General features: G+C 36.7%; 1 protein-coding gene across 1 annotated transcript; it reads right to left on the minus strand.

Annotated features, from left to right (window-relative positions):
- Positions 1–5,838: 5,838 nt before the first annotated feature.
- Positions 5,839–6,783, minus strand: LOC140511478 (olfactory receptor 1165-like). The gene has a single exon (XM_072620611.1). The coding sequence runs from the start codon at positions 6,781–6,783 to the stop codon at positions 5,839–5,841; it is 945 nt and encodes a 314-aa protein (XP_072476712.1).
- Positions 6,784–14,294: the final 7,511 nt, after the last annotated feature.

Raw genomic sequence — 14,294 nt, forward strand, 5'->3', positions numbered from 1 at the left:
AGTTTTGTAAACCCAGTGTCACCCACTACATCTCAAGCCTTTGCCTGTCTTCTTAACTTTCATCTTGCCCCTCAACATCATTGACTCTGGAGGATAGATTGAGGTTGATGAATGTGTGATTATGAATTGATTCGCATAAAATAATAAATATAAAAATTATCAGAGGCAAGATAATATTGTATACAATAACAACAATACTGTGTTAAGAACAGCTTTGAGGAACTAAGAAATTTTACTTCATATTAATACCCAAACAAAATACAAAGGACATATGAAGGAATATGTTAAATACTATGAAAGAAAGAACTGATGAAGAGTAGTATGTAAAGCATAATTTTACATAAATATATGTGTGTATCTCTGTGTGTCTAATGATCCACATCTCTAAAGTGTTGAAGAGGGAGAAAAAAGGGGAAATAAATTTACTTTGTTATTTTAACACTTATTTGAAAGGAATAACATATTTCAAAGTATATGCTTAATTTGGTGTATATTTAAGAGCAATGACTGAACAGGCTGTGGTAACTGATTGTGATGGATGACTATAATAATTGCTAAAAAATGTTGAGCTCAAAGCATTATGTTTAAGTTTAAAGCATTTCCACAACATAGTAAAATTAGAAGATGAGTATATATAAAACCACACACCCTCTGTGCAAAACTTATTATTCCTTTCAAATACATAAAAAAATTATCAAAGAGATAACTTTTTTTTTCCAGTCTCACCACACCTAGAGATGGCTACGATAAGACACAAAAAGGGATATATAGATATATAGATAAATAGATATACATAGGCACATATATATATATATTTATGTAGGTGTATGTGTGTGTATATATATATGTGTGTGTGTGTGTGTGTGTGTATACGTCTTTTAAAAAGGAAGAGCAAATTGTACACAATAGATATGCGGTTTCAGGTTCAATTACTTTTTGTTTCATTACGCTATGTTATGGAAATGCTTGTTTTATTCTATTAATGAAAAATATGCTAAAATATTAAAGTGGAAGCCAATTTCTGCTACAGAGTTAGTAGTTTTGAAAGTAAGGAGAGGAAAGAATCTTCGTGTCCACACTACAAATGAATGAATCAATTGAGATTTTTTTTTCTTTCTTACTTTATTTATTTAACTTTTAACATTCATTTTAACAAAATTTTGAGTTCCACATTTTCTCCCCTTTTGTCCCCTCCTCCCACCCCAAAACACTGAGCATTCTAATTGCCCCTGTCTGCCAATCTACCCTCTCTGCTATCATCCCTCTCTGCCCTTGTCTCCATCCTATACACCTTTACCTGTATTTCTTATTTCCTAGTGGCAAGAACAGTACTAGACAGTTGTTCCTAAAACTTTGAGTTCCAACTTCTCTTCCTCCCTCCCTCCCCACCCCTTCCCTTTGGAAGGCAAGCAATTCAATATAGACCATATCTGTGTAGTTTTGCAAATGACTTCCATAATAGTCGTGTTGTATAAGACTAACTATATTTCCCTCCATCCTATCCTGCCCCCATTACTTCTGTTCTCTCTTTTGATCCTGTCCCTCCCCATGAGTGTCGACCTCAAATTGCTCCCTCCTCCCCATGCCCTCCCTTCCATCATCCCTCCCACCCTGCTTATCCCCTTATCTCCCACTTTCCTGTATTGTAAGATAGGTTTTCATACCAAAATGAGTGTGCATTTTATTCCTTCCTTTAGTGGAATGTGATGACAGTAAACTTCATGTTTTTCTCTCACCTCCCCTTTTTATCCCTCCACTAATAAATCTTTGCTTGCCTCTTTTATGAGAGATAATTTGCTCCATTCCATTTCTCCCTTTCTCCTCCCAATACGTTTCTCTCTCACTGCTTGATTTCATTTTTTAAGATATGATCCCATCCTCTTCAATTCACTCTGTGCACTCTGTCTCTATGTGTGTGTGCGTGTCTGTGTGCATGTGTGTGTGTGTGTGTGTGTGTGTGTGTGTGTGTGTGTAATCCCACCCAGTACCCAGATACTGAATAGTTTCAAGAGTTACAAATATTGTCTTTCCATGTCGGAATGTAAACAGTTCAACTTTAGTGAAGTCCCTTATGCCTTCTCTTTGCTATTTACTTTTTCATGCTTCTCTTCATTCTTGTGTTTGAAAGTCAAATTTTCTTTTCAGTTCTGATCTTTTCATTAAGAATGCTTGAAAGTCCTCTGTTTCATTGAAAGACCAATTTTTCCCCTGAAGTATTATACTCAGTTTAGCTGGGTAGGTGATTCTTGCTTTTAGTCCTAGTTCCTTTGACTTCTGGAATATCATATTCCATGCCCTTCGATCCCTTACTGTAAAAGCTGCTAGATCTTGTGTTTTCCTGATTGTCTTTCCACAATACTTGAATTGTTTCTTTCTAGCTGCTTGCAATATTTTCTCCTTGACCTGGGAACTCTGGAATTTGGCCACAATGTTCCTAGGAGTTTCTCTTTTTGGATCTTTTTCAGGCGGTGATCTGTGGATTCCTTGAATACTTATTTTGCCCTCTGGTTCTAGAATCTCAGGGCGGTTTTCCTTCATAATTTCATAAAAGATGATGTCTAGGCTCTTTTTTTGATCATGGCTTTCAGGTAGGCCCATAATTTTTTAAATTGTCTCTCCTGGATGTATTTTCCAGGTCACTTGTTTTTCCAATGAGATATTTCACATTATTTTTCATTTTTTCATTCTTTTGGTTTTGTTTTGTGATTTGTTGCTTTCTCATAAAGTCATTAGCCTCCATCTGTTCCATTCTAATTTTGAAAGAACTATTTTCTTCAGTGAGCTTTTGAACCTCCTTTTCCATTTGGCTAATTCTGCTTTTGAAAGCATTCTTCTCCTCATTAGCTTTTTGAACCTCTTTTGCCAATTGAGTTAGGCGTTTTTTAAGGTGTTATTTTCTTCAGCGTTTTTTAGTTCTCCTTTAGCAGGGTGTTTACTTGTTTTTCATGCTTTGCTTGCATGTCACTCATTTCTCTTCCAAGTTTTTCCTTCACCTCTTTAACTTGATTTTCAAAATCCTTTTTGAGCTCTTCCATGGTCTGAGCCCATTGAGTAGGCTGGGATACAGAGTCCTTGACTTCTGTGTCTTTCCATGATGGCAAGCATTGTTCTTCCTCATCAGAAAGGAAGGGAGGAAATGCCTGTTCACCAAGAAAGTAACCTTCTATAGTCTTATTTTTTTTTCCTTTTCTGGGCATTTTCCCAGCCAGTGACTTGACCTCTGAATATTCTCCTCACACCCACCTCACCTCCTGATCCTCCCAGCCATCACTTGGGGTCTGAGATTCAAATGCTGCTTCCCAGCCTCAGGGCTTCCGTGGGGGCAGGGCTGCTATTCAGTGTGAGATCAATTTCAGGTGCTCAGGGCAGGGCCGCCTCACGGGCTCAGTTCCCTCAGGGGGTTTATGCAGAGACCTTCAGCAATGGATCTGAGCTCCTGCCTGCTTGGAGAGGCCTGGTCTGCTCCCACCTCCACTGTTGCCTCCCAAGGGGGCCTGAGTTATGGGGGCACCCCACTCCCCTCTCAACCCACCAAAGAGACCCTCCCACCGACCCCCATCACCCGTGGGTGGAGGGACCTGCGTGGCCACTTGAGATTCTGTCCCTGAAGCCTGCTCGGATCTGCTCCTCTTGGTGCCGCGTGGCCTTGGCAGGGCTGGGCTTGCCTCCACGTCCACAGCATGATGGACCTTTTGCAAGAGGTTTGCAGGGCTCTGTGGAACAGAAATCTCCTCTGCTCCACCATTTTGTGGCCTCTGCTGCTCCAGAATTCGCCGGGAGTTCTTTTTTAAGGATATTCTATGGGCTGTGGGTTCAGAGCTAGTGTATGTGTATCTTTGTACTCCACCATCTTAGCTCCGCCCCCCCATTTTTTTTTCACTGAAATTTCAATTTGTACTTAGCATTTTGGGGTCGTGAAGTCTCGAAACCACCACAGGTGCCCAAGATTCAGTAGCACCAAGGATTTTTCAGGTCTTGTCTGTGCCAGCGTGGCCAACACTGGACTCTGCTCTGCTCCCAGCTTGGTATAATGAACACTTCCCAGCAACCTTCCAGCCTGTCTTGGAATTGAGATTTGCTTTGTTCTGTCATATGTGGTTTGTACAGCTCCAGAATTTGTTTAGATCTCTCCTACTTATCTATGGTTTTGTTTTTTGTTTTTGTTTTTTTTTCCGTGCTGAGACACGGAGATATAAAGATTGTAGTCTTTATGTAGTGCTAGCAGGAAGAGTACAGGATTCACCCATTCAAGTAGAGGGACTTTGTTCCTCTTTTAAATTGTCTTATGTATTGTAAACTAGTGAAGTGATGTCTAACAGAAGTTGAAATCAGGTGTTCTCAAATCTCATTCTTTTATATCCTTTCTACAGCAGCCCTCAAAACAAGGAAACTTCAGTTTCATAAAATGGGTTTTTGCATGCATCCATTCCATATTTATTCTTTTTACTGTTTTCAACATTAACGTTTACTGGCATTGAACTTATATCAGCTGCATTAATTTTTTTTTCCATCATTGAGACAAGGTTATCCATTAGATTCCAGACCATCACCAGTTTTCTTTACACTTATCTTGCCAGCGAACTTTTTTAACTCTGGAGAAGAAACTGAGGTTGATGAAATTGCAGTTTTACCATGCATAGACTTGAGTAAAATGATCAAAAGTGTAGTGAGCTGAACCAAGAAAATGTGTTCAGTAACAGCAATATCATTTTAATGAGAACATTAACACACTAAATCATTTGACTTTTTGTAAATAATGAAATTAACTGCAAAGAACCTATGAAATAAGACACTATCTACATCGAGAAGAAGAAATGATAAATTGAGTTACCTAAAGAATGATTTTACATATATAGAAATACACAGTTCCTACGAAGATAAGTGTACATATGCATATGTGTGTAAATAAATACACAAATGCACACGCACACACACACATATACATGTGTGTGTGCGTGTGTGGGTGGGTACGTATGTATGTGTAATGACAGCCATGTCTAGGGCAGGGATGCCGAGGGAAAAATGGAACAAAAATACATGGTAATTAAATATATGTCTAAAAGGAATAAGAAATTGTACTTAATAGATTTCCAGTTTCATGTGTAATCGTCTTTTTATTATGTTATGTTATGGAAAAGCTTGTTTAATTGCAATAAATCAAAACAGAAATGCATTGGAAAACAACTTTTATGATAGAGTTGCTCATGTTGAAACAACTGAGAGCCAGGAATCTTTTCTGCACAATAAGAATGAATGAATAAACCAACATTTATTAAGCCTTCACTGGGTTAAAAGAACTACACAAAGCTCTTTGTAGGGCTAAATGAGGGTTTATAAGAATTCTATTAATAGATGTACTCCATGTGTGGCTATATGCCAAAACTGTATATGGCTACTCATAGAGGTATTTCTGTCTGGTAGTTCTCCAAAAGCCGTCTTCTTACCCCATTAGTAAACATTAAAGATTACTCTTCCGTTCTTAAATGTGAAGTAGTGGAAAAATGAATGTTGAAAAAAATGGATTTTAAGTCTCATAGAATTAGATTTATTTTTAAAATAAATTGTCAAGGAGCTTTAACGAATGGTTCTGAGGTTGATGCTACTCACGAGGTATGTTATAATGATTTTCTGCCAGTACTTTATCTCATTTCAAACATCACTGTTTCATTTGCCTACTGGTTTTCCCATTTCCTTTCAGATTATTGAAGAAGGAATGAATGAAGGTATGAACACCAGACAGGGGAGTACCTGAAAAGGACTGAGAGAATTAATTAAAAATCACCATAAATTCCATCAGAATAGCTCCAACAACAGTCATAGAACTTAAAAAAAAAGATCTTAATAAGAAACGATTTTGAGATCCATTATTTTTCTGAAGGTTTCCTTCACATCATTGTTCCTTAGACTATATATGAAGGGGTTTAACATAGGAATCACTACAAGATAAAAAACAGATCCCACTTTGACTACAAGCCATGAATTTTTGGAATTGGGAATACAATAGAGGAAGATGATGGTCCCATAGAAGATGGTAACAGCTGTCAAATGGGAAACACAAGTGGAGAAAGCTTTATATTTCCCACTGACTGAATGCATTTTGAGGATGGTAACAAATATGAAAAGATAGGATATAAGGATAATGACAAGGGTGCAAAATGCACTGAGATTTGCAAAGATAAAAAGCATTTTCTCACTAAAATGTTTAGCAGAGCAGGAAGCAGAAAGGAAGACAGAATATTCACATGCAAAGTTATTAATGATTGGGGTCTCACAAAATGACAATACAAGAATTGAGTAGGTGAGTACAATAGAAGAAATTATGCCCCATGAATATACCACAGTCACGAACAGGGCACAGAGTTTTTTTGACATGAAAACTGTATACTGTAAAGGATAGCGTATAGAAACAAAGTGATCATAGGCCATTACTGCCAACATGAGCATCTCTGTTATCACACAGATGACTCCAATAGAAAACTGTGAGATGCAACTTTTGATGGAGATGCTTCTGTCTTGTACAATTAAGTTTTCTAGCAGTTTTGGTATAATTATGGTAGAGTAACAGAAATCCAAAAAGGACAAGTGCTTGAGGAAAAAGTACATGGGGGTGTGGAGTTTGGGATTGATCTTGATGACCACAATCATGCCCACATTCCCCACCACAGTGACTGCGTAAATGATGAGGAATAGTAAAAAGAGGGGCATCTGGAGCTCTGGGTGCTCAGAGAATCCTAGCAAGATGAACATGACTGTGGCACTTTGATTCTTGTCAAGGCTCACCATTATTCCTATTGGAGTGAATTAGAGATGAATCATGAGAAGTGAAACATAAATTAAATTGAGGAACAGAGGGTAAGGGCAGAGTATGAATTAGATGTTATTGTGGTTACAGGTTTTATGGATATAATAATAGGTTTAGTTCCAAAGTTAGGATTTTCTGCCAAGTTCTAAACACATGGATTAAGAAAAATATCATGGAATATGAAAGAAGCCAAAGAAAGAGTGAGATAAGAAATGGTCAGTAAATATGAGTGGTTTTAGAATCACACAATCTCAATCTATACTTCAACAAATGTTCATTCTAGAAAATATTGTTCATTCAGAACCCTTAAATGAAGGAGAACCTAAGGCAGTCTATTTCACTTATTCAAACATCGAAATATAGAGACAAAAGTCATTCATCTCTCCTGTAATTTTTGAATCGATTATGTCCTTGTTACCCTTTTGATGTGGTACATCCACTTCCCTGGAACCCTGAAGAGTAAGTTTCAGCTATCTTTCAAATAGGAATATGTATGTGTGTATGTATGTATGTACGTATGTATGTATGTATGTATGTATGTATGTATGTATCTATCTATCTATCTATCTATCTATCTATCTATCTATATATATATATATATATATATATATATATATGAATATATCCATCATCTATGCATATCTATAAAACAAATTTTAGGTAATGTGCCAATTCACATAAAAATTCGCATTTAGAATTCGGATGCTATAGAGGCAGCTAAGTGACAGAGTGCTATGTATGGACTCTGGAAAACCTGATTTCAGTTCTAGCTTTAGACACTTACTTGCTTTCTGACCCTGAGAGAATTAGTTAACATCTTTTTGTCTCTGTTTCCTTATTTTTAAGGTGAGGAATATAATAATGCCTACTTTGTAGAGTTGTTTTGAAGAACAAATGCGATATTTCTAAAATGCTTAAGAAAATCCCAGGCACATAGTCAGTTCTGTATTAATATTAGCTATTACTTGTTTAAATGGCTTTGATCCTAATTGTGAGTCTTAATGTCTGTGTAATCATTGATTAATTTGTTCACCTGAGTTGACTGTTTATAAGAAAAACAATAATATATACTACAATTTATATGGAATTTTCTCTATGCCACTCCTCATGCTAAGGGATTTACAATTATTCTTCAAATGATACTGAAATAATCTGGAGAGATAGGTGCTATTATTATCTCAATTTTACCATTTGGGGAACTGATGCAAACAGAGATATAAATATCTGAGGTCACATTTCACTATAGGTCCAGATTTCTATCCATTGTACTCTAAAATATGAGTTGGGACTACAAAATATGTACATTTCTTTTCCATGTTCAATGTCTTAAAATCATTTGCAAATCTACACACTAAAATCTTATGGTCCTTTCCACTCTTTGTAAGTAGGATGGAAAGAATACCCACACAAATAGAGATGACACCTATTAGTTGATTCCTAAATAGGACCTCCTGAAGTTGTTTCTTCATAGCCTGTGACTTTACTGAAAGAAAACTATCATGAAACTGTCCAGAAGAAGTAGAGGAAGCCTAAAGTGGGGTGCTTTACGGACCTGATACATTATCTGTCCTGCCAGGGAATATTTATACATATCCCTTTAGAAAACACCACAATGTAGTAATTATCGTCCAAGTAATAAACAAGAATTGAAAAAGAAAAAAAATAAACAAACAAATGAATAAACAGCGGAATACACACACACACAGAATAAGAGACAGAGAAAGAGAGAGAGAGAGAGAGAGAGAGAGAGAGAGAGAGAGAGAGAGAGAGAGAGAGAGAGAGAGAGAGAAATGAAAGGTGGTTGAGGTCTAGTTTCCTAAAAATTAAGGTGGTCAGGACTGGGGGTGGTGAGTTAGAAAATGGCTCAAGGAAGAAGCAATGGGAGTGAGCATTTCAATTTGTATTTTTATTTTTATAGAAGTGCGATAGTAGAATATTACCTACTTCGATGGGTGTCCAAGAACAATGAATGTAAGACAATATGCTGCCTGAAAATTAAAAATACTCAAAGTGGCAAATACAGATATATGGTTTATTCCAATGTCACTTTTCATTCAGGAATAGCAGTGTTCAAATTTCCATTCCAATCTCTGCTACTTCAGAGTATTTCCACAAGTAGTTTCCATCCCTTCTATTTCTGTCACCCCTTCCTTCTTTAAATGTACAAATTGCAGCTTGTTCCACTTAAGCATTCTTTTCTAAAACCTACCAACTTTATGCTCTGAGGACATTGTTCATTAATTATGATTTTTCTGCTACAAAGCTGTGTCCAAGAGTTAACATTTCAAAATTCTAATGAACTGCCATTTTCTTATTTTTTATAAATATGCATGATCTTCTGATCTTCTATATAGGATAACAAATGTCTCTTCTAACTCTCTCAACCTATTTTTTCATGGGCCCTTTTAAGTGGCTTCACCAAAATCTCACATGAATGATCAGCCAATATCGATCATTCCCATTGATGTGGGAAGAAAAATTGCACATTGAACTGTAAGAGGTGTTCATGACATAAAATTAGAGAATTACCTGAGATTTTCAGTCTGTCCAATTATTTCTGATTTTATTTGAAACTTTCTAGGCTATGATGTTGTTGTTGTTTGTTTTGTGTTCCCAAAGGAGACCATCACAATAGGGAGGTGATGGCATTACATGAAAGCGTATTGGGCTTATATGAAGGAAGATTGGGCAAAATCACCAGCCTTGCTTTCTCCTTTGGAGCAATCTGCGTTCAATGGCCAGATTATAGATCAGGACAACTGGGAATGTCCCAGAATGCTGACAAAGATATTAGAGTAGTTTAAAATTTCCTTCTCCAGTTAATTTTAAAAATATGGAACTATAAAGCAAATTGGGATGAGTGACTTGACAGGGTTCACAAACTCAGTAAGTGTCTAAGGCTGAATTTTCACTCACACCTTCCCAATTCTAAGCCAGTGTTCTATCCACTGCACCACTTAGCTGCCCCTTGTTTCTCTTTTTTTTTTCAGTCTTATTGCCTGAGACACAAAGTGGCTAAATCATTTGTCCGAGGTCATTTAATTCAAATACTCCCTAATAACATCTTTAGAGTTAGAGAGAGAAAAAGGATCTCCTTGATTCAGTCTCTTCCTTATGCCACATTGTTCTTACTGCATTTATTATATTTGTATGCATAGACATATATATATATATATATATACATATATACACACACACATATGTATGTATATATAGGTATATATGTATGTACATATGCATATACATGTATATATGTGTCGATATATGTATACACACAGTAAATATGTATAAGTGTGTGTATACACACACAAGCAGTCCAGTTAAGAAATAACCTATCAAAATTAAAATGGTGGGTAGCCCAATATTAGACCCTTTAAAAAAGCTTTCTTCATATTTATCCATTTATTTTTCTGCATTTTATCTACTTTTTCAAACTCACCCATTTCGTCTGCATTTCTGTTATCTCCTATGAATTTGTTGGCTCAGTGCTCTTATGGCTATGGTTTTATGATTTATTAACACAGATTTAGGGCTTGAAGAGTTATCAGTCATCTAGGCCAGACTCTCATTTTATAGGAGATTGAGGTATCAATATGTAAAATGATTTCCCAAAATCACGTAGGTATTAAATAGCAAAGTCATTATTCTGACGGGGTATTTCTGTGTCCACATCTGACCCTCTTTCCACTTCGCTACCTCTCTTCAAAACTTCTCAATTGCCAATCAATACAAATTCTGTTTGAAATTATGATCACTCCTGAATACCCGGTTAGAGTCTATAGATTGTCATTCAGATTCTTCCATAAACTTGCTTTCAAGAGCTCTGATTTTCCACCCCAGTGGGATACAGCTAGAATCATTTCAACCCAAGTGCATAATCTTTCTACCATAAACATAACGAATATTCTTGGCTCCATACCTTTGCTCTCATCATGCATCTTGCCTCAGTGAACTGTTCCTTCTTTTTTAATTGTAGAAATACAAAAATTTCCTTAAGCACTGAAGAAAACTCCTAATTTTCAAATCAATGCTTGACCATTCTTTGTCCGCTGATCATCTCTGTCCAGCTCTCTCTTAAAGATGTCAGACAATTTCTGTAACATCCATTAGTCTCTCATTTTTGTTTCAAGTATTAGTACAAACTTTATAAGGACATATTCCCCATTTTTACGTAGATTATGATTCCCTTGGTGTAATGGAATGCATTTTAAAAAAAAACAAAACTTTAGTCTTTTCACACGTTGAAACAAGATACACACAATTGATGGGGGGAAAAACAATTAAAAGGTGGAAAAAGAGAAATATCCGTGCAACCTGGAGGCAACCATCCCAATAAGTCAGTTGATTTCACTTCTAATAAGCTTTAATTGTTCAGAAAATCTGCCTGACATCAAGCCTAAATTTCCTTTTTTGTGATTTCCACCCCACTGATCTTGATTCTATACAACTCTATTGAAGACAGTAATGATATTTTCCTTCCCATCCGTGTCTCATTTCAAGATTTATTGTTTCCCTCGTACTTGTCCATTCTGATGGCATTATAATCTTTCAATATATTAATGTATGTCCATGAAACTATTGCCTTATTGTCAAAGATTTAAGTCAATTGCAAGTGTATGTTTCTTTAGTTATTATAGTTCTATATTACTCAGTTAATCTTTGAGAAGAGAGCTCTAAAATTATTATTTTCAAAGTAAAATCCCCTCAAGGGTAATTTAGGGCAAAATAATATGTTTATTGTGTTGTTTTAAGTGATGCATTTTTGTGGTTGGTCTGGATCTTTGATTCCAGAGATATAAGGACCTTTTGACATGCAAACCACCTCCATTAATACACTTTCAGGGTCATTTTACAATTAAAACTTCAGATACTGTCTTAGGAATAAGGCTTAACTCACTCCCCTCCCTGCCCTTTTTCTCACTTCACTGGGGATGTTTCTAAGGCATAACGTGAACCAAGGTTGTCCTTATTCCTAATACCATACATCCTACCATACTTCCTCTCTACAACTCTTTGGTAATTACAGTATGCATGTATTTTTCATTTTATTTTTATCTGTTAAATACTTTGATTCCTTTCTAACATTACACCCCAACAATTCCTAAGTAAAGCCACAGCTGCTGTCAAATTACTCCGGTCATTTTTCTCCAAAGATAAAACATGCATTGCTGCCTTCATGCCTCTGTTTACATCATTTCCCCCAAAACATGATGCCTTCTCTTTTGATCCCTACTAAGTTTAGTCTAACCTTTCATATAGAGCTTTCTCAAGTTGCTAACAATCCTACTCTCCTCACTCATAGGTATTCTTCATTCCCCTCAAATCTTGTAGCTTTGATTTTAATTGCCAGTGGACTGTTAACATGAATTACATGGGAATAACATTGTTCTTTGTATGTATATCTTCCCACGTGTATCGAAAACTTTTTCAGGGAAGGGACATTATGTGATGCCTTCTAATTTTCGTGGATATTAGGTTCCCTGAGCAAAAATGTTGAGCAGAAAATGAGTGAGGAGGAGGAGGAGGAGGAAGAAAATTATCTCAGATAACCTCTCCCACTCCCCCCTCTCTAGTAGTACCTTTCTGATTTATCTTTCAGGGAGCTGAGAAAGGAATATTCTACTTTCTAGTCAATAGACCAATAAAGAAATAGCATGTAGGAGGAAATTACCAGACAAAGCTACTCACCAGAACAAAGAGTGTCCTGCAAGTTTCATTTCCTAGATCCATAACACGTACAGATGGTGCATCTTGTGATGCATCAAATCCATGATTAAATACTTTACCAATCCCTTCCTAATTACCACACTAAAAATTAATCCACGGCCAAACATTACTGACAGAAAATCGGTCTCAGTCACTGACTGTATGAGGAGAATGGGATTATTTCCATTTTACAACAAAGCTCAGAGTAAGAGAGACGTCCCTCTACTTTATTTGAAAACTGAGTATGGCATTTATGTGAAAAATCTTACATTTGCCTATAATACCTTTGGGGTCCAGGCCCTAGAGACTCTATTGATGCAATATTTGTGGCCTCAAAAGAAATAATTCAAGAAAAATATCTATGTCACTTTCAGTAAAGGAAATTTTCTAAAAATGAAATTAGTCTTGTGGTTAGATTTTTTTTTTCCACTTTCACAAATGTTAAGGTTCACGTTCCCTAAGATTACATAATATAAAATTGAATGCATATTATCACACAATTCAATGGTTGACCTTCAAAGGAATTGGGATAAGGCTTGACCAGAATCACCTTGATAAATGCCTATTGAGAGAATTTAAGAAATACTTCTGAATTTCACCTTGCCCAGAACAGTAAAGACATAAAAAGTGGGCTTCAGAATACAGAATTCGTTCCCCCCTCTACTTCCTGGCGTAGGAAATCTATACAGAGTGTGATTGTACTTGGTGATTGTGTGGGAGTCAGTGAACCTTATTCAAATTAAACTCAGAGACTTCTCAAAGTAGAAGACAAAAAGGAATTTATTACAGTCTCATGAGAAGGGGTACTTTCTGTGAGACCATGGCTGGTGTCAGCAAAGGAGTGGGCCTGAGCAGAATGGAGTACAACATTATATAATCCCTCATGTAAAGGAACAGTAGCCTCTCTTCCAATTGCCTGGGAATCCAGGCATACAGTCTAAGAGCTGGAATCCACTAGACAAAGAACACAGAAAAGATCATTGCTCACTAGTGAGGGTTTTTTGTTACCAAATGTGGAACTTAAGGGAAGAATGCTGAAGTGGCATTAAGGGAGTGGTGAAGGGGAAGGGTACACCAGGTCATGTGACTGGAACTTTGGTGGTTCTCCTACTTCCTGGAGCATTTTATTTGCCTAAGGGGGATAGTTATTTACTTTAGCTTGGGCAGGAAGGGTAGGGGTTTGGGGAAATTCATGCCTGAGGGGTCTTCACTTAACCTGATTTCACTCAATCGCTGCTCTTATTTTTGTTACTCTGAAGACCCCTCACATCCCTCTTGGAAGGCTGCCTCTGCTAAATCATCCTCCCTATCTTCTCCTCCACTATCTTCGATTGGTTTCCAGCCTTGACTCTTTAGGGCCATGGATCTAATTAAAATTCATCTTTACTTTCTGGCCTAATTATCTTTGAAAGGGAATCTTGTACTAGTTTGGTCATTAGTTGCATCATGCAAGGGAGACAAATTGGAAGGAGTATACCTTCACTGATGGCGATGAGCCTAAACCATAATAGTTGTTTCTATCTGTTATCTTTGAACCAGGACCACAAGAAGTGTTAAATGGTGATATCCGAGTCTGAATTTGAGCCATTTTCTAATATTCCTACTGATTTATTTTACTGCCTTTTGATAGTCACCTATTTTTATACAGCAAGTGGAGAGATTTAGCTTCTCACAAACTCCCTTTGTTTTACTAAAATTCTTGTTTCCACACCTTAATCCAATAAATGCCTCCTCACATTATTTCCATTACAAATTCTTTCCTTCATATATCTCCCCTTTATATGAA

Source organism: Notamacropus eugenii, chromosome 6 (assembly GCF_028372415.1).
Source record: "Notamacropus eugenii isolate mMacEug1 chromosome 6, mMacEug1.pri_v2, whole genome shotgun sequence".
In the NCBI taxonomy this organism is placed as follows: Eukaryota; Metazoa; Chordata; class Mammalia; order Diprotodontia; family Macropodidae; genus Notamacropus; species Notamacropus eugenii.